This window comes from Hippoglossus hippoglossus, chromosome 8, assembly GCF_009819705.1.
Source record: "Hippoglossus hippoglossus isolate fHipHip1 chromosome 8, fHipHip1.pri, whole genome shotgun sequence".
NCBI lineage: Eukaryota > Metazoa > Chordata > Actinopteri > Pleuronectiformes > Pleuronectidae > Hippoglossus > Hippoglossus hippoglossus.
In genome coordinates this window covers 18,738,145-18,763,346 of record NC_047158.1, presented here as the reverse complement: position 1 = coordinate 18,763,346, position 25,202 = coordinate 18,738,145, and the positions used below count along the sequence as shown (strand labels likewise).

At 43.5% G+C, this 25,202-nt stretch overlaps 1 protein-coding gene across 3 annotated transcripts in view; it reads right to left on the bottom strand.

Annotated features, from left to right (window-relative positions):
- Positions 1-15,554, bottom strand: part of rbbp6 (retinoblastoma binding protein 6) — a 37,633-nt gene extending 22,079 nt beyond the window's left edge. The window contains exons 1-19 of one of the 3 annotated variants that reach the window (XM_034592467.1): positions 14,968-15,554; positions 13,023-13,128; positions 11,613-11,661; positions 9,354-9,398; positions 9,167-9,249; positions 8,862-8,958; positions 8,531-8,673; positions 8,083-8,255; positions 7,648-7,751; positions 7,306-7,476; positions 6,904-7,046; positions 6,369-6,486; positions 6,142-6,208; positions 5,535-5,577; positions 5,141-5,446; positions 4,265-4,402; positions 2,031-4,067; positions 1,833-1,929; positions 178-1,580 (exon numbers count right to left, since the gene is read on the bottom strand). In XM_034592467.1, the coding sequence (XP_034448358.1) occupies positions 375-1,580; positions 1,833-1,929; positions 2,031-4,067; positions 4,265-4,402; positions 5,141-5,446; positions 5,535-5,577; positions 6,142-6,208; positions 6,369-6,486; positions 6,904-7,046; positions 7,306-7,476; positions 7,648-7,751; positions 8,083-8,255; positions 8,531-8,673; positions 8,862-8,958; positions 9,167-9,249; positions 9,354-9,398; positions 11,613-11,661; positions 13,023-13,128; positions 14,968-15,133 (5,292 nt within the window). In that variant the 5' untranslated portion in view covers positions 15,134-15,554 and the 3' untranslated portion in view covers positions 178-374. Of the gene's footprint in view, positions 1-177; positions 1,581-1,832; positions 1,930-2,030; positions 4,068-4,264; positions 4,403-5,140; positions 5,447-5,534; positions 5,578-6,141; positions 6,209-6,368; positions 6,487-6,903; positions 7,047-7,305; positions 7,477-7,647; positions 7,752-8,082; positions 8,256-8,530; positions 8,674-8,861; positions 8,959-9,166; positions 9,250-9,353; positions 9,399-11,612; positions 11,662-13,022; positions 13,129-14,967 lie in introns of those variants that run through there. The other 2 variants (XM_034592468.1, XM_034592469.1) reach the window with 2 other exon arrangements.
- Positions 15,555-25,202: the final 9,648 nt, after the last annotated feature.

Sequence of the window (25,202 nt, the reverse complement as noted above, 5' to 3'; positions counted from 1 at the left end):
TGATTGACCCTTTTTCAAGTAAAAGTAAGATTTTCCTGTAACGTTGCAGGTTCGGTGGATATGAATCGTAGGTGCGGGCAGACCTGAGCAAAGCTGTGAAAACTCCTTCAACTCAAAATAACTCAAGCGGTCAACGGTTCGACTTTTGCTTCCATTCACATTCAGTTTTTTTAAATAATTGTTATAAAGTGCTTTTCCTTTACGAATTGTTTACTTTCATTTTAGCTGGTGCATTTCTAACATAATATCTGAAGATGATACAAAAAGTATCCCGGCAAAAAGAAAACAAGTCAAACGAAAAACAACCCAGGCACTTTTTGGACAGAGAAAAGGAAAAACATAATTCAAGTAAATGTCATTATCCTCCGTGATGATCAAGACGACGGAGCTGAGCAGCGTTTGGCGTGGTCGTCCTCCCCCTCTCCTCCACCCTCCTCCTCCTCCTCCCTCCCATCCATGCTCCTCCTCGACTTCTTCTTGTGCTTCTTCAGCTCGCAGTCCTCCAGCGGCTCGGGGCCAGCTTGGCTCGTCTCCCCTGTCTGCTCCTTCCGTTTCTTCTTCCTCTTCCTCCTGTCATCCTTGCTGCCGTCCTGGCTCGCGGATGAGCTGCTGCTGGGCCTCTCTCCCTCCTCCAGCTCTTCCCACTTGATCTCCTGGGACAATTGTTGGTCCACGTCTCGCCACAGACTCCCTCCTTCTGCCTCAGCCACTCTCTCCACTTTGTTTCCCGTCCATTCCTTCGCTTCCTTGCTCTCATTTCTACTTCTGTCCTGCTTCAGCTTCAGACCAGGGCTGCTCATTCTGGGCTTTGGGCTGGAGGACTCTGAGGGGAATGGCAGGGAGGGAAACTCGGAGGAAAGCTGGGTCCCTGCGGCTCTGTCCTGGTGTCTGCTCCCTGATGATTCTCGGTGACCATGGTAGTTTTTGTCTTTACGTTTTGGGTCCAGTGAAGTGTCTCTTTGAGTTTTGTGTGTGTGTTTATCAGGCATCTCCACAGCTCTCCTATCCCTGCTTCCACTGCCGGAGTGTTTCCCGCCGGGATGTGAGGAGGTGGAGCTCCTCTTGTGGTCGTGGTCGCCTCCTTGCTGACGCCCCCTCCTCTCTGTGTCCTGTGACATTGAATGCTGGGAGAAATGACTGGAGGAAGGGAGGTTCTTCTTTTGGACTGAGGCAGAGCTGCTGTGCCCTCTCTCTCTCCCTCTGTCTCTCCCTCTTTCTTCCTCCCTTGTCCTCTCTTTTGATCTTTTGGTCTCTTTCTGCCTATCCCTCCCCCTCTCTCTGTCCCTCCACTGCTCCATCTCCATCCCTCTCTCCCTCTCTCTGTCTGCACACCAGGTGCCGTCACTCGTATCTTTACCACTAGAGGGAGCCAGACTCCTATCCAAACTTCTCTCTGGCTCCTCGTCCTTTCCTTTCTGTCTGTCCCTGTCTTTCTTTGTGTCCACTGACCTCTGCCTCTCCTGTCCCTCTGTCTCCCTGTCGGTTGGTGTCACTAACGGTGGAGGCAGAACCACGGGCCGAGGGTCTGGAGCTTTGACCTCCTCCCCGGACTCTTCCTTCTCCCATTTGGAGCGAGGGACCTGAGACGGACAGGTAAAATGTCACTGAGAGGGTTCTGCATGAATATATTCAAATCCTTTTGATTTACAACACACTTAAACAAAGCATTAAAGCAGCTAAACCAGTAATAAGGGTTAGAGTCACACAATAATAACACACGATTGTGAGTTTGTATGATACAAATGAAAATACATTCCCATTACTCATGATATGATTCCCACAGCTTTAGAAACTTTGATCACACACCTCGTGATCTGGGTTCATGGACGCACCTGTACGAGTACGAGCTGATCCTCGACAGCTCTGGCCTGGATGTTTTCCTCCAGAGCTTTAACCACTGTCCACTTCTCCTGAGAATCCTCACAACTGCTGCGTTAAACACACACAGACACACAAACACAGTCATTATCTCTACATCTAAGAGTGAGCTGCAGGATTTGGCTTTAAAAGTAAAGCTGAAACATTCTGACCTGTTGTCATCCATCATGATGGAGTTAGGTCCGTCATGGTGGCTCTCGTTGCTGCTCCTCTGTGGCGTGACCTTCATCTCGTCTCCTTCTTCTTTCCTCACCCTCGTCTTCACTCCCTCCATCAGCGCCTCAGGCAGGTTTCCTCTGATTTCCTCGCATGTGCTTTCTCCCTCTGTCCTCTCTTTCTGAGAGATTTGGACAAACCTCACTCTCTCTTCTTTCTCGTCTTTTCCAGTCATGCTCCTCCTCTCATCTCCTTCCTCCATCAGATTTTTACCCTCCTCGGGTCCTCTGGGGGCACAATGCCATGAGTCAAAGTCCTCATCTTTCTTTTCTCCAACATTTTCTTCCTCTGCTGCGATGGTAACCCACATCCCTCTCTTGTCATTTCTGATGGCTGCTTTCTCCGACAACTGCCTCGGCTCTCCGTCATCTGGTTTGATTTTCTCTTCCTTTTCTCTGCTTGACTTCTTCTTTTCATTAACTTCCACTTCAGTGTCTCCTCTGTTTAACTTCTCCTCTCCATCACACGTCTTCTCCATTTCATCCTCTGATTTTCCTATGATGCTCTCCTGGTTTTCAGTTTTCTCCTCTTTCTTTTTCACATCCAAGTTGATGTTGATGCTTATTTTCTTCTGTGGCTTCACTGTTATTCTTCCCTCCCAGATGTCTTTCTCTTTAAGAGGCCACGGCTTACTCTCTTTTTTCTGCTCAATATTTTGCTTCTTTTTTTCAATCAGATCGGGGGATTCATCTTTGCAGGTTTCTTTTTTCTCTGGTGTCTCTCCTTTTCTTTTTCTGTTCTTCTCTGAGCTTAAGTCAGGAGCTTTTCTGTCTCTGGTGTGTCTGTATCTGTCTGAATCCGCCCTATCTGCCCCTCTACTGGACTTCATTCTGTGCCGTCTCTCTGCATCTTGCCTTGAGTCTGAATCTTTGCCTCTTCTCCGCCCTTTCTTTTCTTCTAAATCCCCTTTTTCTCTGCTTCTAACACAATCTTTATCCAAAGGTTTATCTGGTTTCAAAGTGGATTGAAAGGTTGCTTCATCCCTTACCAAGGTGCCATCTTTGCAAGCAGGGTCGTGACCCCTCTCATCCTTTCTGTTGTCGTCTGTTGAATCTGCAGCTGCAGGGGATGACGACTCCTCTCCTCTTCCTTCGCCGTGTTTTTGTGTCTTCCTTTGCTTATACTTTATGGGGCTGAGGTCCTCCACATCTCTAATGATCACCTTCTTGTCATCCTTACTTGTTTCTTGCAGTTCCACCTCCTTACTGCCCTTTGTAAAAGTGATCGGCAGGTGGTCAACCTTCTGCTGTTGACATGCCTTCAGCACGGCCCCGTCCTCGGACGGCGTGGAGCGACTATCGCTGGACGACTGAGAGGGAGGGGAGCGGCTGTTGTTGGATGTATGAGACGGAGGGGAGCGACTGTCACTGGATGACTGAGATGCAGTGGAGCGACTGTCACTTGAAGAATGAGACGGAGGAGAGCGGCTGTCACTGGATGACTGCGATGGAGGGGAGCGGCCGTGCGTCCTGGCAGCGTGTCTGAAGCGAGAGTCCAAGTTGGCATGTGAGGGAAATTTGCTTCCTTCCCACTGAGGAGGAGGAGGAAGATTGATGAAGGGAAGAGGCAGCTGGTGGAAGGGGCCGACGTAGCTGTTGAAATATTTCTCGCACCACTCTTTGTACTCTTTCTTCCACTGTAGGTAGCGTTCTGTTTCCAGCTCCAGGCCGCTCCTTTGATTTGAATGATGAGCGTAGGGGGAACTGGTCAAACTCGCCCCAAAGCCTCCATCTTCCCTCCCTGAGCGTTCTCCTCGCGGAGCGGAGCCGTAGCTGCTCGAAGCAGACTTCTTGGTGTGGTGGCGGCTGTGGTGGCGGTTTTTCCGGTGATCCGACGGTGACTTGGACCTGGAATGGTGACCAACATGAGGTGAAGATGACGAGGACGGTGTAGGGGAGCGTCTGTAACCGTAGCTGTACGAGGGAGTAGAGCGGGTCTGGAGATCTCTGTGACGGGAGTAAGGTGAGCGAGGTCTGGAAAATAAAATAAAAAACAACAAGATTAGATTCAAATCATCTGTTATATGTCTCAAATATTCTAATGTTTCAGTTCATCTCATTTCAAAATCCCATCTGGAAAAGAAAACCCCTGTTCTTTTTGGGTGTTCAAACCCAAAAGGTAACAGAAATAAGTAAAATCCTATTTGAATCTTTTAAAGGGAACAAAATACCTTGATCTGCCTTGGGATCTGGATCGTGAGCGGGATCTGGACTTGCTTGAAGAGTAGGAGCGAGAAGATTTGGACTTAGACGACTTTGACTGAGAGCGAGAGGAGGAGTGTCTGTGGGTAGGTCCTCTGTGAGGAGACCTGAGGGACAAAAGAAAGGGAGTCGAGGTCCAATAGTTTTAAAATCAGTTTTATATCAATTACTAAACTTCATATCACATCCCTGCTAAATTCGGAAAAGTAAATCCGGAACAGTACTGGATTATTGAGACCTACACTGAAATAATTATAAAAAAAACACAATCATTGTGAATAATATTTATAACACTCAAACTGGTAACTGATTTTAAATAGGTAACTTCTGATGAGTGTAATATCTGTGACTTATTTTGTAGTTTCAGTTATTTTCCACTGTTTCATGATTTGACTAAATAAAAAAATACAACAATCTGCCACAATATTAAAACCAAATTGGTATAATATTATGGCTACTGTGCTTTTTAAAACTAACACTATATTTTTTGATACAAATAAACATTATAAATATTTAAAAAACATATTAAAAAGGATCCTGTTATTTTTTAATCAATTGCAGCCAAAGTATAAACTGAGTCGATACAATACATTCGATGGACATAATATTTAAAGTTACCAATGTTTCTAATTTAATGCAGATTTCTTTGGAAATTTAGAAATGTTATTCCCTTAAAAACAACCTGCATGTTTAAATTTGGTCACTCTAAAATGTATTTTATCACCTGGAATTGAAACTATTTAAAAAGAGACAACTGGCAATTAAACAAGTCATATGATTTCAGACTTTTAGACACATACCCTTTAGTGGATACGAGTGTGTTGTTGGTTGATTGTTCTGTATACCTTTCCTTCGTCTCTCTCTGATGCCTGTACCACTCCTTGGGGACGAGGGCGGGGATGGTGGAGGTAGAGGAGCAGAGGGAAGGGAGCGGGGCACCCTGGGGGCACGGGAGTGTCCAGATGGGTGTGGCAGGTGGAGGGTACCCAGGAGGGTAACTGGTGTGAGACTGGTGAGCTGAGAGGTACGTGTGAAAAAGGGGGGAGGGAAAGAGAGGTGGGGGAGGCGCCGTGTATGCAGAGCAGGGGGAGGGCATAAGCTGCTGGGATTCAGACCAGCCTCCAGGGGGACAACCTGACGGGGGAAAGGCTCTGTGGGGAAGGTAGAGGGAGAAATGATCAACCCTGAGACAATGAGTAGAGTCACATACACACCACAACATACAAACAGTTTACTAACCCGCTCCAGCAGGATGAGGGCGGTGGGTGTCTTGGCACTGGACCTTTGGAGTCAGAGAAAAATGGTTTTGTGTTGAGATGTTACTGCAATAAGTCATACACACTTTGTTTTTGAATTGAAAAGACAAAATAAGAAGAAATGCTGACGACAATCGGGTCAGAACATTAGTCTTTCACATATGAAGAACGCAGCAGGAGATTGTCTGGTTCATAGCAACAGGGAAACCTCTGGAGTGCTCAGGTGACGGGTGGCGTCTCAGTAGAGCAGCAGGAGGCCGGACATAACTTATACATTCTGGAAATCAACACTGGTATTGGCCTTTATCACTAAAAGCTCTCACATGTCGTTGTCTTTCCAAGTTTACATCTTTTTCCTGAGATATTTGTATTATTTTTGTTTGTCTGTTGCATATTAGAAACGTCATCAACTCTCTCGCAGTGAATCCTATGGACATTCTGCTGTATTCTCACATGGGCTGACTCTGACAGTATCTAGAGTGTGTAGGAGGGAGTTTGTCAGGAGAACCTCCAGACACACACACACACATGCAGCCCCTCCAGATAGTTTCAGGAGGGGGATTCAAGGTTCAGCAGCTTGAGTCACTCACCTAAGGGGGACTGCTGTAGTTCCACAGTGACCATGGGAGGCGGCTCTGCCACAGTTGTGTGTTCAACCTGAACAGACACAAACACCACAGGTTTCATACAGAGATTCTTTTCTTCACAGTGAATATCAATCGACTTCTCAAAGAGCTTTTTACGATGCATGACTCAAGATCAACGAGCTCTCTGGATCAAACCAGGAGACATTTGATTACTGTTTGTTTGTCCTCACCAATGGCATCAGCTGTGAAGGAGCAGCAGCGGGATCTTTGTCTGACAGCAGCACAGAAGGAGGAGTGGTAGTGGCGGCAGCAGCAGCTGAGTCATCCTGTGTCTCTCCTTCAGCCTCCCTGAATGAACAGCACATATATTATTAGCCATATTGGATCTATATGGGAGACGACAGCACATGTTTTACTTCTGTGGGTGTTTGCCTGTTTGTGGTCAATGAGCTGGTGCTTTGTCAGGAGGATCTATCTCTGACAGACATTCTGCTGAAGTCATTCTCACTTTAAGAAGATAACAAACTGTGGCTTTCAGTTTCTTTTTTCCAGTGATGTCAAACAGGGTTCTTTACTTATGATATTTACTTAAATTATGATTGGTTTGCTCTGATCAGTGTCCACAGAGCAGTGTTTAGCTGGGGATGGAGGGTGACATTATTAGACTATGTGGTTATTTACCTAATTCTGCTTCAGAGGAATTATTAATCGTCTCTGGATATGAGGGTAATTTGTCATCATGTGTGTGTTTCTGTGTCAAAATACCTGTCAGGTGTCTCCAAGCAGCTTTGCTCAGTCTGGAGGGAAGTGCTAAGCTTGTTGCAAGGAGACGTGGGGCCTGTTGAGGCAGGAGGATTTCCAGAAAGTGGCGGTGTGTCTTCAACCTCTGGGCAGTGCAGGGGAGAGTCCTGAAGAGGGAGGAGGACAAGAGATTAAAGCAAAGAGAGTATAACATAATAATAAAACAATTCTACAGAATCTCCACATGTGACAATATAAATGACAACATAGAGTACATGCATACAGTATTTTCTCTCAGATTAAATAAACCTGGGAACTGGGAAACATGTGACAATGAAAACACTAATTGCTCCTCTTGCTCCTGAGTCACACAGAGACTATTTTCATCTCTGCCTCCCAGATGAAACACATCATTAAGAGATTTACCTGCTGGCTGCACGTCGGCTCCTGAGGCAGCTGAGGCAGGCTCTGCACGGGGGGACGGGGTGGTGTGCGGACAGGGCTCGGTGTTGGGGATGGATTTTGGGACTGGGAGGTGTCACATTTTACTGAAAGAGTTTTACTCTGGCCTCGCTCTTTCTTGAAAGTGTTAACAGCCTGTTTGGGGGAGAAAGAGACAGTCAACTTAATCCTGTCGCAATATTTTCTCATATCAAAATGATCATATCAACAGTTAATCATTTATACAAATCCCTCTTAACAAAATAGCTCATTTAATTAGTTTTCCTCTAACGTCAATTCCTATTTCATATTCATCTGTTAATTCACCTGTCGGAGAAATTTATTGGCGATCAGGGTATCAGGGGAGACGTCTGATTGGCTACAAGTGGGGCAGACATGTTCCTCTGAATCCAGCAGCGTGGTGCGAATACCTGAGAGAGAGAGAAACGGTTGGAATTGTGACACACCTGCTCCGTCACCGCCCGTCTTATTGTCATGGCCTTGAGCCGGTCATCATAAAATATAAATCATATATAATAACATCTATATGTTAGACATGTTTGTTTGGAGTCATTGTTCCAAAAACGTTTTCTTTGTGCTGAAAAATAAGACAAATGTTCTTTCATTTACTCCCTGATATGATTCATATATTTAAACATTCAGAGTGTTAAAATGCAGTAACACACCTACACCAGTTTTTCTTGTGTGTGTATGTGTGTGTGTGTGTGTGTGTGTGTGTGTGTGTGCATAGCGGTTGCTCACAGTCGTCACAGTAGCTGTTTCCACAGCAGGGTATAACCACGGCGTCGCTCAGCAGGTCATGACAGATCAGGCAGAGGAGTTCATCAGGTATCGGATCCTCCTCGACTTCTGACTTTGGTTTGTCCGTTTGAAAAAATGGAGGCTTCTCCTTCTTGCCAATGGCGTACGCCTCCCTACAGACAGACAGACAGACAGACGGACAGTTCACACACCGTGACCTCACATTTTCTTTTTATCTGCTTAGAAGAAGCTTTAAAATCAGACAAACTTGAGCAGGATAAGGTTGTGTTTCTGATAAGCACAAACACTGGCTGCTGGAATTGAACCTGTGACATTTCCTATGAAGGTCAGCCTTGACAATTGTGCCAGTGAAGATTTTGTCATTCAGGCCATTGGATTGTCTAGAAATATCCCCCACACACACACACACACTTTTGTGCAGACTCACGCGTCTATGGCAGCAACGGCGTAACGTCCACAGTTGGTCAGCATGGCTCCTTTGACGCTGGGGTCGTCCACCTCGACCATGAAGGATCGGGGGATGCCGGAGCTCTTCTTTATTCTCAGTGGGGCCTCAAAATTTTTATCTTGCTGTCAAGTATGCACACAACTACATTTAATGCCAGGCAATACAGAAGCTGACAGTCAACATATATTAACAAACACACGACTCCAGTTTTCGGATAAGAAAAATATAACCCTGCTCACACTAATCAAACCGTTTAAGCTTTTTTCGAGATTGCAAAAGAACCTGGAGATACCGCGGGCTCTGCTCTTACCCCGCTGGTGGGACAGTTCCTGATGTGGTGACCAGTGTTTCCACAGCGATAACAAGTGTAGTTTGCAGGAAGAACTGTACCAAACTTCTTGCTGTAGCTAGAGAGGGAACGGGAGAGAATGAGAGGACAGATGGAGAGAAAAATGCAGGGGGGTGAATGGAGAGTGGGATGAAGATGGAACAAAGTGATGAGAGACAGTGACACGTCAGAACATGGAGGTATTGAATTTAAGAAAAACAGGTGGATCGAGACACGGAGGAGAGAGAAATGAGTGAGGGAGTAGATTTGAAAACAGGGAGACTCACTTCACGGTATCGTAGGCGGACTGATTTTGCAAAACTTTGATCTTATCCTCCTCTGACACATCGGCGTCAGCCAGGTTTGTCATCTGCATGCAAACACGTGAATGAATGAATGAGGGCAGCAGACACAAGGACGACAGGTCAAACAGGAGGTGTAATGTTTATTAAACGAGAGAGAGAAAAGGAATACCTTGGAGAAAAAGTGCAAGGTACTGGAGGAAGCCTGGGCGTCCATCTGTTAGAATTAAACAAAATCAATTTCACTAATGAAGCCTTGAGGTTACACGACTTGGGCAAAGGCTGAACTCTTTGTTCATGTGCATTGTCAAAGAAACGTTCCACATCAAGACCATTTGTCCTGTTAAACTTTCACCCAGAACCTTTGGTGATTTGCATGAAAGCAAGTTCTCAGTTTCAAATCTTCACATTCATATCCTTTCTGAGATAACATGTTCAAGAGCACCCAGCAGTGATTATTAATGTCACCACAGTTTTTATCCCATGATGCCTCAGCATGTCCAGCCAACTCTTTTCTCAAATGAATAACGAAGCCCACGAGGTAACGCTTCCTGGGAGTTTTTTTTACCGGTCAGGTGTGTATTTTGGTCTTTGCCCTCGTCACCTACAGTAATGTCTAATTCAGTCTGATGATGGCCTCAAGCTTCACCTTATCACAACACCAGAGACCAGATGGTGACTCCTCACATAAAACATCTAATCTGGGGCTTTCCTGCTGTAACAATCTGTGAGACATAATTTTGCTCAGTCATACACAACATTAAAGCTACTAAAAGGTGTATAAGTAAGTATTAGGACACACTGCCTCCTCTCACTTCACTTCTTTCATGGCTCTGAGTGTAAAATATAGTAAATACAAAGAAACACAAATACAAAGCTTATAGCAGCTAAATATAAAACATCCTACTGGACATTGCAGCGTCACTGGGAGCATGTTTGCATAGCCGACATTTTGCTCAAAGCTCTGGTCTTGTTTCAGTGCATACGAAGGCTGCGCTACTCTCATGAGTTATCCTAGTTTACATATATTCAAAGTACATAAGGACAATATGTCATTAAATATAAAAATCATATCTAATTTTTTTTTAAAAGTAACTTTCTGATTAAGTCCTGCCAATGTATCAGCTATAAGATATTTAACATCAGCCAGTGGTGGCATAGGATTGTGCTATATTGTGGATCAGCACATTCATTCAGTAAATACATTCTTAACTATGCCCATCAAATCAATGGTTAATCCCCAATCACATTGTAAGAGACTTATTCAGGTCGTTTGCTGATCTTCACAAACTTCTTGTTTCGAGGATATGAAAGTTCAGTCAGAAAGAATTAGGGCAGATTAGGACACGTGTGCCTGTTTTGTCTATATATTATATTTTTTATTCATTATTATATCTCTGTTTGGATTGTATCCCCTGCAAAGGATAAATGTGGACCCAAGATTTTAACCATTGATGAGAAAATATGAAATGATGAGACAGGCCGATGTCTCAACAGTGTGTTTGTTATCTGAGGTGAAATATAAAACTGTGGATGTGTACAGGCGACATTTCTGTCCAGTCAAGTCAAACACATAATCAATACAAAAGACAGATTCATACAAACGACTTTATTGTGGGGAAAAAAGAAATAAAAATCACACACACACACACAAAAAGTTTGAGTTGTCCAACTCAAAGTGCTAAGAAGAAGGGCAGAGACTTCTCCTACTGAGAAACTAGAGAGAGAATAAGGTCAGGTCAGTAATATCACTAATTCAAACTGCAGCAAAGAACAGATTTGAGATGTGTTTGAGTTTGTTTACAGGCTCAGAGGCCTTGTTCATACCTGGTACTTAAATGCATCTTGGGATTAGAATTGTGTCTCCGTAGTTTAACAAAAGATAAGTGAGCAGGTCACAGCAGCTCATGGTTGATGACAGCGGGTGGAGACCGTCGCCGTCGTAAAACAACAGTTGGGTTTATCAGCTGTGAATAGCTGGCCCTGCACGATAAAGCTCGACCCTCCCGAGCAGCTCCCACCACCCACGCTCAGATACTGAATGATCTTAACTGGGGACTCAGCAGCTTGTTAAATTAACAGCTGAGAGCCATTGTTACAGAGAATATATGAGGTTGTTCCTTTGCCACACTGCAGATAAATGCAGATACTACTTTTACATTTTTCATTAAGTGTCCCTATTAAATGTGACTTATCAGGGCAGCAGTTTACTATAAATCAAGTGCTGAGAAGCACCAAATTCCCCTTTGCAGAAGAAACTTAAACTATAATCGAGAATATAGAGATTTAAAAAAGGTCTTTATTTGTATGTTTGGCAACAGCAAGATGCAGTTTGGACAGATATTCAAGCGCAGTTACTCTGCTGTATTAACCATATATGTGCTGAGCCGTGCTGTGAATGTGTTGAGTGGGATTTAGTTTGGTTACGTACTGCTTTGACGACTTCATAGGCGTGTTGAAGCTGGGTGACTGAACGGTCTCTGAAACACAAGAAGAAATCAGTTTTAACCACAGTCCGGCAGTTTGGTATAAAGTAAAAGTAAAAACACACAAAGTATAAAACACAAACGTGAAGTCCATCTATAGAGAATCGTGATTTGGAAAAGACTTTTAAACGGACCCACTGCCGCCATGTTCTTTAAACTTTAAACTAGTTAATTTAAGGTTGAATGTAAAAGCCTTTTAAACAGCTCATAGTAAAGGGTTTCTTGGACGTACATTGACTGTCAGGCTGCCTGTGCAGGTGGAGAGTTGGTTTGCAGCATTAAATCTTTCAGGCAGTGTTAACACTCCTCATTCCTCTTGTGTGCATGGCGCTGACGGGGCTAATCACGTGACCACCAGCCTGTTTCAGCGAGGTCTTTTCCTTCTTCCAATGAATAAAACCCACATCCCTGCTGGCTCTCCAGGCTAATCCAGACTCTGGCTAATCCTTGTGTACATCACTGTGGAGTAAAAATGTTCCCCCCCTGAGCATAATTCATGTTTTATTCATAATGGAAATGTTACAGAAAAACCCTGTTTAATCAACTGTTGTCTATTAACTGAAACAGGCCTCTGTGTGGATTCAGCCTGATGTGGAAAGACTGGGGGGGAAAAAACACATCCTCCACCTGCAAATACACGATGCTGCTCAAAACACTCCCAGTAAACACGGTGGACCCTTCCTATATTATATCCATGAACCTCAACACTGCTTTGACATGAACTCTGGAACGTGTGCAGAAAATCGGATCTAGACATTTGTCTTTCACGTTTGAAAAACGCAGCAGGAGACTGTTTCGAGTGGTGGAACCTTGGAAGAGTAGGTGGCAGGACATGATGTATAATTTCCACGGTGGAAATGGTTTTGTTGCCAGCAAATTGACACCCACTCTTATCATAATCTCTCATAATTCTCATCATCTCTCCAAGTTGACCTCTTCGTCAACATCCTCGATGTGCATGACATCTCTTGTTCACACTGAGGTATTTTTTAAAAATCTTTTTCAGTCTTGCGTGTTTCGAAAACCGCCATCAACCCGCCCACTCACTCGATGCAGACATTTTCCTCCTTCTCATGGGCTCACGCAGACATTTTCCAGACATTTTACTAAGCGGCTGGCAAGAAAAGTTTGGAGCACCTGACTCGGACATTTGCGTTCTCAAACGCGGCCCCTCAGGAAGATTTCAGAATAACGTCTCGAGTTTAGCACATGACGGAAAGCAGCATCAGTGAATCAGGCCTTCAACTTAAACACATGCTATCTATCTACAGTATCTATAATGTAGATAGATAGCAACACTAATACCAGTGCAGGAAGTCCGCTACAGTACGAGTCAAACCCCAGAGAACACTTACTTGTGGTGGGTCTTGTTGCTTGAGCCGGACTTTCCTCCGATGATGGGGATCCTCCTCACAATGACGGAGCAGCCTTTGGGGATGAGACCCTCATCGTCGGTGTACTCTGAGCGGGAGAGATTGTGAGAGCGAGGGTTGAAAGTCTAAGGATTAGCTCACATAAAAGAAAAATAACGATCTCATAATTCATATCTTATTGATCATAATCTTCAGTTGTCTTATTTCGACTGAACAAAACCCCCAAAAAGATTCTGTTAACTATTTTATGCAGCTTAGAAAACCAGCGAATGTTCAGGCCTCCCAGGTGTTTGGCTGAAAAGGGATTATTGACTCATCAAATAATTGTTTTAGTTCTGGCAGAATCTAATATAATCCTGCAAATTCTACCGTGCAAACCTGCCAAGTCAAACACATTAATTTCACTGCTCACGAATAGATCTCTGAACGTGTAGATTCCCGTCTTAAATCTATAGTATTAAGACTTCATATTCATGTTTACAGTCTGGTTAAATATGTCAACGCAGATTCACTATGAATCAGCAACTGGGAACCAACCATACCGACACCCTCCAGTGGTGCATGATGCAGCACTGACTCACACCTGATGAAACCAACCTGGAGGCTTTGACTCCTTAACCCTTCCTACAATATGTGATCCTCTGCTGTAGGGCTGGGCAATAAAACTATATCAACAATTATCACAATACAATTGTAATCAATAGCAATATAGGAAAAATATAGTGCAAATATATCGTATATAACGTTCATAATCAAGATTTATCGTGATAATTATCCATAGCCACATTTTTGGCCATATGACCCTACTTGTCTTGGTTGGTGTTTCGCCCTTCGACACAGATTGTGTGTGTCTGCAGACCCTTATTCTCCAGGGGTTGTGTGTGCATCTGTATTTGTTCACACACTGTGGGTGTGTTATTGTGCACATTACTCAGAACTATGAGGTTGCAGAGCTTATCTGCAGGATATTGACACACACACTCTGAGATGATAGTTATCATTATTGGGCGATTACCGCCACCAAGCAGGTTATGTTTGCTTGTGTGGTTATATTAAAGATTTTATTGCTGACTTTTATGGCCCTTTCTGGACTTATTTGCCCGGTCGTGGTCTGAGGTTCCTCTGCTTTCAGCCCAACTCGCCATTCCACAGTCCCACAGCTGAGGACAAAGGGTGACTGGGCATTTTCCGTCAGGACACCCACTCTTTATCCTCTTTGGAATCTCTCTTAAAGAAACATTTTTATAGCCGTGCTCTCTCTATTTCCGATTCCCACCGACTATTTTAATCCTTCTATGATGTTTTACGCCAACTTCTTTCTACTCTTTTCTCATCTGTAACATTTTATTATATTCCTATTTGTGCTCTTATGCTGCGTGATCTTCAAATTGCTTTTTTTAAAAAAACTGTTTCCTATTGTTTGCCTTAAATGATTAATTTTGGAATTGTGTTTTGAAAGGTGCTACATGCATAACTATTATTATGACGATTGAATTTAGGAAGAGTTGGGTTCTGCTCTTCTATTTTACCTTCATTGACAGTGACGGATGTTTTCATCTATAGATTATTGTGTGTGTGTGTGTGTGTGTACTTTAAACTTGTGCTCATGACTGTGCTCCCACTTTACATTTGCTATTTTTACTCCCTCCCTCCCTCCCTACATCTCTCCTGGGCTCTTTACATGCCTGACACACACACACACACAACAAAGAGTGAACGCAGCAGGAATGTGGCCCCATTCATTTGAGGCTTTTGTCCTAGTTTGACTTGTCTGGACCCCCCCCCCCCCCCCATCAAACTGAATGAGGTGACGCAGTAACCCCCACAGCCAGCTGTCAAATCTGGACCACGTGTTTCTGTGTCTTTCCAAAGTTCAACCTGCCTCACACACAAACACACAGACAGACACACACAGATGTTGTGTTACCTTCCTTGCTCTGAGCGTTGGTGATCTGCAGGTCGCAGTCCCCGGACCTCAGCCGCTCCCGGGCCATGATCTGCTTCTTCAGGTCCCGGAGCGTGATGTGCGGCCCGTCGAACACCGCCGTGTCGTAGCTGAGTTTGGAGGAGAACTTGTAATGAACATGAGTCATGGTGACACGGAGAGAGAAATAAATTAAATAAATAAACCACTTTTATCTCCTGATTAAGCCGCGAGGGAAGCCCCGCGGCGGACAGCTTGTTTGAGTTCAGGTAAAAGTTAGCTAGCTGCTGTTAGCCGCTGTTAGCCGCGTCCGGGCGTCACCGCTGCGATCAAGCTAGTGATTAACAAGTGTTCCCGGGATGACAGCTGCCGGTGTGGGGCGGAGCGGCGGCGCGGACTCGAGGCGAGGCTTTCGTCCGTCGCTCGGGTTTCGGTTTCCCGTGCGGAACTTGAGTTTTGGTTTTCCCCCGGCTAACGCAGCTCGCAGCCCGGAGAGAAGTGACAGAAACCACCAGCTGTTTCCACCGGGGACGGCTCGTCAGCACAGTGCGCACCGGCGCGTGCTGCGTTCAGGTCCGCCCGCACACTGCAGCACCCAACTTCAACTGACTCCGTATAAAGATAATAATGATGATAATAATAATGAAACAACTCAAAACCTATGTGAATAAAAACATGAAACTGTTTATTAGATTATCATCGTTTTTTCCAAAGCTGCTTCAAGCTGTTTTTGTCAATACAGATGTTATCCATTTTATTTCTTTTACTTCTTTAATCTCTTCAAGATTCTTTATTGTCATATGAATAGTAAAAACAATAAATATTTTCTCGTCCTCCAAAAGCAACAGAAACAAGGATTGAACTCAAGACTGGCTTACTAATAACTGGAAAATATATATATTACATACATATTTACATACAAATACTTACAAACAAACAAACATACATAGATACAAAAAATACATACTTACATACTTACATACAGACAGACAGACATACATACTTTCATACAGACATACATACAGACATATATACTTACATACTTACATACTTACATACTTACATACATACTAACATACAAAATACTTATACACATGTTCTGAATTGCACTTTTCGATTTTGAGTTTATTTCTTTTAATGTTGTCTTTGTGTTTTGAAGCACTTTGTAACTATGTTTTGATAAGTGCTGTATAAATAAAGATTAGTATTAATATTACAATATTTTATAATATATTTATTATATCTAATGTCCCTGTACAGCACCTTGAATCTACCTCTGTGTCTGAAATGTGTCTGAATATATAAAATTGCCTAGCCTCGCTGTCGATTGACAGTTTTCTCTCTCCAACAAATTAGTGTAACTGTGATTAAGGAAAAGTTACAAAAAAGCAATGATGAATAAAGAATGTAGTTAATGTACGCAACGTGGGAACTAACATGTTTAAACAAATCATACTGAAACTAGTAGAATTCAAGGTGTCAAAAGTACGCAGTTTCGCCCGACACGTGAAGGCAACATGTGGTGTCAGCGCTCAGGGCCGTGCACCTGTTGGTGCACAGGGTCCCACAAACGGGGGGGGGGGGGCTCTGAGAAAACGACATTTTACACCTGCTACACATTAAATAATCACTTTCACTTTACCAGCTCTGTTGGAGATGTGCTATATTCACTTATTAATGTTGATGCTCTTCCTTGTTTCCCCCCGGAGTTGCTTCTAAGCGGCTTTCGACCATCGACTGTGGAAGATTCACATGGTTTTTAATCATAATATTCATGAAGCTACAAAATCCATTAAATTTACAGCTGGTCAGGAGCTAAATGTAATGCAGACTTCAGGTCTGTTAGTGCACCGCCTAAATCACCCACTAGAGGGTGGTAAAGCACCACGCATGATGTTATTTTGTGTTGGTGAGTTGTTGTGCAGGGTGAAGTCAGTCTTGGAGATTGTGACACACTTGGGGTCATTGCTAAAGTTTAGTTTTCTGCTTGACTGATTTTCAGTCCAGTAATATTTGACTGGACTGTAGCCTAAAGACGAGGGGTCTTCAACACTTCAACGGTTTTAAGGCCAAGGGCCCCTTTGCTGATGGAAAGACTGAGCACGGACCCCCGATACTACATGCATTGTAAAAATATAATGAAATCTTATATATTACAATAATACATAGCTCATTAGTTCACCTTTATGGATACCTGCAGGATAGTGCATGCCTGTACATGATTGCACAAGGATTCATGGCTAGTCAATCATTTTTGACCCCCTGCAGTACCTCTGAAGACCCCCCTTGGGGTCTCGGACCTGCCATTGGAGATCCCTGGTGTAAATTAACAGTTGTGTTTATTTCGTTTGGAACTACATGAAATATAATCTATTCATATTAGCAACTAGACTACACTGACATTTAGAATGAGCCTGCTTTTGAATTATTGACATGAAAAAGAAAATTATGGAAGTTACATATTTCACAACGAAAAAAAAATCATTTTAGATTTCCAGGATCCACATTACCTTGTCAAAAATGACCTTTAACCAGCTGCGATGGAATTTATGAGCATATTTTAATAAATGGCAAATATCAAAGGAAAAATCTAAGGAACTATTTCATATGTAGGAGTGAGGGTGGTATCGATATTCTTCTCAGCAAGAAAGTGAAAAAGCTGATTTCTATTCATAATCTTACATGTTATTTGAGTTGAATGCCCGTGTGTCTCTCCACTAATAGCAACAACAGCCATGTAAAAATGTAAATCACGTAGAGAAGGAGACAAGAAAGTGAGGAATCAAGACGAGAGCGAGCAAGGAGCTTAGGAAGCAGAGATCTTCTCTGACATCATCGCCACAGGTTGGTGTGGTGATGATGTCATCACACACACACACACACACACACGGATATCACAGGAAGCTTGTGGTTTACAGAGGAACGCAAGCTGATTGGTTGGAGTCAGATAAATGGAGGGACAGAACAGAGAGATGAGAGAGAGGAGCGTTTGAGGATGTGTTTTCCGCTCGCTCTTCTCTCCTCATCAGCCTCTCGCTCTGTTTCTTCCTCTCCTGCCTGCTCCGCTCAGAGGAGGGATTTGCCCTATCTTCCCTGGCTTAGCTCACCATTGTGAAAGCAGTGGGAGGATGGAGGGATGCAGAAGGAGGGAGAGGGAGAGAGGATGAAAGGGAAACAGCTGCTGCCTTTAAACTGATGTTCTTCTTATCGTGATATGATACAGGACATGTTTGGTGACTCATCCATCAAAGAGCTGGCGGGAAACAATTATATTCTCCCATCCTGGCGTACGATGCGTTCAAGCGGGAGGACGTTGTAGTGTTTGTGTGTTTGACTGTGGAAGCTCGTCTCTGCCAGTAAAAGGAAATCATAGATGAGTTTCCTCCGGCTACTCCAGCTTCCTCCCACAGTCCAAAGACATGCAGCTTAGGTTAATTGGTGGCTCTGAATTGCTGGTGCGGATGTGAGTGTGAATGGTTGCGATAGACCGTCGACCTGTAGCCGGTGTAGGCCCCCCCCCCCTTCTCTCCCAATGTCAGCTGGGATTGGATTCGGCCCTGCCATGATACCTCAAAGGATAAGATTGATGAATTAATGAGTTTTTTATTCCTAGCTTTCCTTATTTTTCAGCTTTTGTCTTTTCCAGAAACAAATGGTCCTTTAACATTAATATACAGGCTCTGTAATATAATGAATATACTCTGTAAACCATTTGTTTAGCGACTTTTACAAGGGCAGAAACAAATCCTCACGTACGACTTGGATTCAAACTGTGGATATTTGTTTTTTCTCAACTATTAATTGGTTATTCAGATTTCAGTCGATTAATTTTGTAATTGTTTCAGCGCCACGGTTGCTCATCTCTGTTTTCATTATCTTCTCGACAGCACAAGCTTGTGATGTTCATGTCAGTGTGGGTGGAAGAAGAAAACTGAGAGAACTGTTCAGACCAAATTGATCAATGGATGACTGACTCTTTCATTCTTCATCCCTCCTTCTCTCATTCTCCTTCACCTTTGACTTTTCTTTCTTTATTCTGATATCTCTCTCTCTCTCTCTCTCTCTCTCTCTCTCTCTCTCTCCCTCTTGATCAGCCCCCTTAATCTTCATTCCTCAACCCCTCTTCTTCTCCTCTCTCTTCTCCTCGTCCGTCCTCCACCTTTCACTCTCTCCCTCTTGTCTCTCTGCTTGAGCAGCATTCACAGCTCCAAGGCTTTTTTTTCACACTGCAGATGGCCACAGTGTTACTCCACTCGAGGGACACACACACACACACACACACACACACACACACACACACACACACACACACACACACACACACACACACACACACACATCGACAATGGTTCAGAGGGCTCTTCACTCATTTTGCTCCTCTCAGAGAGCTCAAGTGTCTCTTGTCCTCAGAAGTCCGCCACTGATCTGATGCTCTGTGTGTTTCCGTGTCTTTGAATCCTCAACATGGGACAGACATGTGATTGAAGACGTGCGAGGAGTGTTTTTTAATTTAAAGCCATTGACCTGTAGAATCGGAAACGAGCCCAGGAAGAACTGACTCTGTGAAGCGTATTATATCAGGTTTATTTTATTAGTGTGTCAGAGCACAGAATTAAAAAGATGTTGAAATTTAATCCTGAATAAATTATGAACAAAGTGCAATGATCATCAGTATTCAGGAGTAAAAAAATGTCTTCTTCCTGCTTTATTTTTAGAGCCCATGGAGGTGAGGCATTTCTGTCTGCTACAATATAATCTGATGTGGGATTCCTGCTGGGAAATGCTCTGCGTCTTTTATGGGCTATTAGCATAAGGGACAATTTTCTCTTATTGGGCCAATGGAGCTGAAGAAAGCAATTACTACAGTAGCACACTGCTCGACAGGAGGGTGGGGTCTTCAAACAGGAAAACGTGGCAGAGGGGAAAATGGCTGTGAGGATCATGGAGGAGAAAAAAACTGAAGAAGAGGAAAAGAGCCGGGGTGAAAAAGGGAATAAAAAGATGGGCGATAGTCATTATATCTGTGTGCAGCGGAGGAGATGAGCAGCCGAAGAGGTTGAGTGACAAAATGGCACATTTAGACGCAGGAATAAAATCAGAGTGGCAGCCAATCCCAGTGTGGAGCGGAGACTCTCCCATAATCCCGTCATCCACTCTAATCTCTATGACGACGACGGCATGGAGCTCCATCAGTGATGTCAGAGTTATGAATATTCATCAGGTAAATCTGAGCAATGACTCATATCAGACTCTCTCACTGCCCGACCGTTTAATTATAATCTGACAATATATCCTATAGGATCTAGAATGAGTGCATTTAAACACAACTGAGAAATGCTTCAAATATCAAAGCACATGTTTTTAATTTATTTCCCATTTCCCTGATTGTTGATGAAGCTCTGAGAGTGTGACGGCCCTCAGGGATTTCATCATCCAACCTGGATTTGGTCTGGAACTCAGTGGCCTCATATGGATGAATTAGTCAGACTGATGTTAATGATGAATAATTATGAATTAACAGTATGTTAAATACAAATGTAGACGTTTTTACGTCCTGTTTGCTGGGAAACGAGGGATAAGTGAGCCTTTAATCCCAGAGTACAGAAACAAATGTCAATGTCAATTAATTGTAGGTATGAAAAGTAGTAAAACTATTTAATATTTTTTATCTAATTAAATTAAAATGTTCTTGTTGCACCTTATGCAATACATGCGCTAAATGTGCCTCCGCTTTCTCTCCGTCATTCAGACATCTGTGTGGTGGCCGTGGAGATAAGCAGAGATGTTATCTACCGGACGGCTAATTCCGAATGGTTGACACAGCATAGGCGTTACACATCTTGTGTGTGTGTGTGTGTGTGTGTGTGTGTGTGTGTGCAGGTTCAGGAGTGTGTGTTTGTGTACGTTTTCTCATCAGTATTGTCCAGGTTTATGTTGCTGTTCTGATTAAGATTAGATAGTGTTAATTTGCTGGACCACCAAAGTCTGTTATCTCTGTGTGTGTGTGTGTGACAGAGATATAGACATTAGAGCAAATCACACATTCTTCACACACTCACATTCAAATACAAAATGAACCGACCACAGGCAGTTTGAAAAGGTGACTCTTTATTTTCTAATAGTTATACTGTATATAATATTCTTTCTCTCTAGATATAGGTAATCATATTTATATCATGTAAGTAAAAGTGTGCTTTTATTCACAGCCTGTGTCTGTGTCAGACCGCTGCAAGTTGGAGGTTTACATTATAAAGTATACAGTGAAACTGGCTGGCAGCTATGTGTGTGTGTGTCTGTGTGTGTGTGTGTTTGTGTATGCGTGTGTGTGTGTGTATGTGTGTGTTACACAGTCAGTGTGCCTGTGTATAGAAAGTCCAATGTGAGTGCCAGCATGTTTCTGCATGCATGTGTGTGCGTGTTTGTAGGGGTCTCATGGTGTCTCATGATGGGGGCTCAGAGGTGTGGAGCAGAATAAAAAGCTGCATCATCTACAACCTTTAAACACAAACACCTGACGAAACGCCTTCATGTGCTGTGTCAAATTAAAACTCTCATTTTTCGGGGGGATTTCGTTCGTTCATGCGACTTCAGGTTCTAGCTGCACTTCTGTCTTTTTTCCGCTTTTTTCACTGCAGGAATTTAACACTGACGATGACCCTTCAGGACACAGAGTAACGTCTGGTCGCTGTTTATTCTCCTCGTCTCCGCCTGAAAAGCCTCAGAGCAAACTGCTACGACGCCTGCACGATACCCGCCCTGAAAAAAGAAACATGGTTTGCGAGGCCGTTTGCCACACATGTTAAAAACAAACAAGAATAGAATATTTCTGGATCCTTCACTAAAATAAATCCAAATCTGAATCAAGAATCCAACTGACTGATCCATGTTCATGTATCTTCTCCTGAGTTTGTACTCTGGCATCTGATTTCTAAAAGTTCTTAATTTGAACTGGGAAAAGTCTGGTTCCTGTCATTTATCACTTAAATTTGTTGCATGTATTCGACTAGCGGCTCTGTGAGGCTGCAGCCGCTCCACAGTAAGTTGAGCTAACTGCTAACATCAGCATGTCTAACAATGACTGGGTCTCAATTCCTCTGTTAGAATACGTACATGTGGCGTAACGTGTGGATTCCGACAGTGTAGTGTCATCTCAAATCGAACACGGTCACTGTGCACTCACTGTAAATGACGAACGCAACATTTGACGGCGATTGTCATCAGCTAAAATACAAAATACCAAGCACCCACGTGTGTCTGAACACAGTCTGGGCCAAATTGAAACTGATTGGATGTCAAAGTTCACGGTTGGAGCTAGAATCAACTGGAGCGGCTTCGTGTCTGTGATTTTTACCTGCTCCAAACCCCAAAAACCAATCAGACTGTCGCTCCAGATGAAACAATCTACTACCGCAAAGGTGCAATTGTTTCGGCGTGGGGGTCGTGCATTCAGCAGTTTTTTGGGATTTATTTTGAAAATGTTTTTGGCGTCTTCTGGCCGTTGAGCGTTGGAAGTGTCAAAGCGTGCCGCTCTGCAAACAGCGCGAGTCTAAGAAAACGAATTGAGACGCAGTGAATGTTTGAAACAAATATCAAAACAATTCATCCAACGATTGACCAGCTGACACTCAGTCATTCATTGGCCATGTTGGCATCGCCCCTACAGTCTGTGCACTCGTGGCTCAGCACAGGCCTAATTAAGGCTTTAACATGTGAACCACTCTTGAGAGAATCAACATATTATTCTGATGATTTCACTTATTCAGGGGGAAAAATCCTTTCAACGTGTCCTGGTGCTACTGCTCATGGGTAATTTATGCAGGAGGACGCCTCAATACACCTGATGCAGAGCGAACCTGGTTAAAACATCCTGCAAATTTTGGGCCTTTCATCCTCGGTCGGTCGAGCGTGTCAGCCTCGGAAATGTTCTGCATGTAAACAGCGCCGTGTGGACGAGGGGGCCGGAGGCGAAACCATAAAAAGCAGATTTTAATCACTTCGTACTCCCTGTCAAAATAATATGTGTAAATTTAAAGACAGGTATGAAACCACTCCAGCTAAAGGGCTAAAGGTCATCACACAAAAATTGTTAAGGAAGAGGAACGAGGTGTGGAAAACAGGCTTAATAGGCATCACGGCCAGAATACATCTTGAATTCATTAAGATTATTACCTGCCCAGAGTCTCACTTTATTCTGTCCCACATTTACAATAGAAGTTTTCATTTAACTGGCAGTAGTGGGGACGACCTCTCGCGTCACCTGAACGAGGAAATGCTGCCACGTGAAAACCTTCTCCAGACACATCCTCCAATAGCTCATCGTTTTAAAAGCAAGGCGTTCGGATAGAACTCGATTTTCCCTTTTTTTGGCTTTTTTTTTTTAAGTTTGAGGATATGAGGAACACTGGGCCACAGCAGGTTTGCACTGATTCAAGATCAGCTGTCATTAGGGACGCCATAGATTTTTTAAAATCTATTCTGCGAGGCCCCCTCTGCCGATCCTAAACTAGAAACACAGACAGAGACAACAAGGTCAGGAAAAAACAGCCAGTGGGATAAAACAAAGGGCAAACAGTCCCAAAGCAAAATAAAGAGACTCTACCACAACACTCCACAACAGTCCGTGTAGCTTGTATGGCTGCGTCTGCTGAGGAACGATCGGGGCCGTTAGCTCTAAAACTGATCCCAGTGCAACCGTTAGAGGTCGTGGGAATGCAGAGGAGGTTATACCGGAAGCCCCATGGCTGATCTGTGTGCTGTCTGAAGGCAGGACAGGCAGGCACTGGGTGCACGGGTGAGGAGAGGCTAAAACTGCACGCATGCACACACACACAAACACACACATGAGAATATAAACACACACAAACATGCAGGCACATGACTCCACCCAGAAGCCCTCCTCACACAGTAACCTTGTGTGTGTCGTGTGTGTACGTGTGTTTGCGTGTTGGTAGCAAGTGCAAAGTGTAGAGTACTTATAGCGTGTGTTTGTCTCACAACTCTTCCGTGAAAATTCACATTTCTCAACCAGTTCTCCTGGTCCTCGGCGTTGGATCAGCAGGCTCAGTGTGCTCGAGGTTCCCTTGAGGAGCGAAACATCAGCAACAGTTTGTCGTCTTTTTGTCGTAATGATTTTTCCATTTTTCCAAAGCAAGACACAGTGTTTTTTTTCTCCTTTTCAACGAACTTCTCTCCATTAAGCTGCGTGTGCCTTGTATGAGTGTGTGTTTCTGTGACCGTTCACGAGTGTGTGCACCTGTGTGTTGTGTTCTTGTGTCTCTATACTAATGAGGAACAAAATGCCACATGATCTGCTGGAGAAATTCATCGTAAATAATATTTTTTTGGCTTCTTTCAGGGACTGTTTCGGGTTTGGCATCAAATTGATTCTGTACATTTTTGGTTTTATATTAAGCAACAATTGTGTTGTATCACAATGTGTATTTAATGGACTTTGCGTCGGGTTTCTTAAAGTGCAGCTGCCTCAGGTTCAGTACCAACTCGGCCCTTTGACGCCTGTTTTCCCTCATTCTCTCCGTGTTTCACGCTCACTGTCCTGTCAATAAAAGCTAAAAATATAAGAATGAATATAAAATATATAGAAACACTGTTGGTATGTACCTGCTAAGGCTACATTACTATAATTTAAAAACATATCAGGACACCCTGGTCCAAGTTCTGCAAAAAACACGACTTCCTCAAAGCGTAAAGTGTTATTTTTTGTAGAAAGTGTTGGACAATTTCAGCCAGTTTTTTTACTCTTATTTCAGATTGAATTTGCTTTGTCGTGCTTCGCCTGTCGTGCAGTGCACAGATCTAGCTTAGAGCCATCAGCTGCTCCTGGCTGGTGGATGAATTTCTGACATGTAAAGAATTTTGTCGTTAATCTCTCACACAGTTGCTGCAGAGCCAGAGTTGAAAGTTAAAAATCTAATTTACTACGTGCATCCAACTTCACTTCTGAAAACAGGTGCACTTTTGCCTGTAATGCCTTGAGTCAAGGTCATGGCTCAATTTATATGGCCAATACGTCCTCAGTAGTATAGCAACCTTACTCTGAATGTGTGTGTGTGTGTGTGTGTGTGCATTGAGTTGGTGAGGTTCACGTCTATGAGAGATCGTCCAAGCGCTCCACCGTCTCCTCTGTCCGTCCTGTCAGAGGCTTCAGATGTGATCAGAACAACACAATCTCAAAAACCACATCAAAGTAGAAAATGAATCTAGAATAATATAATATTACA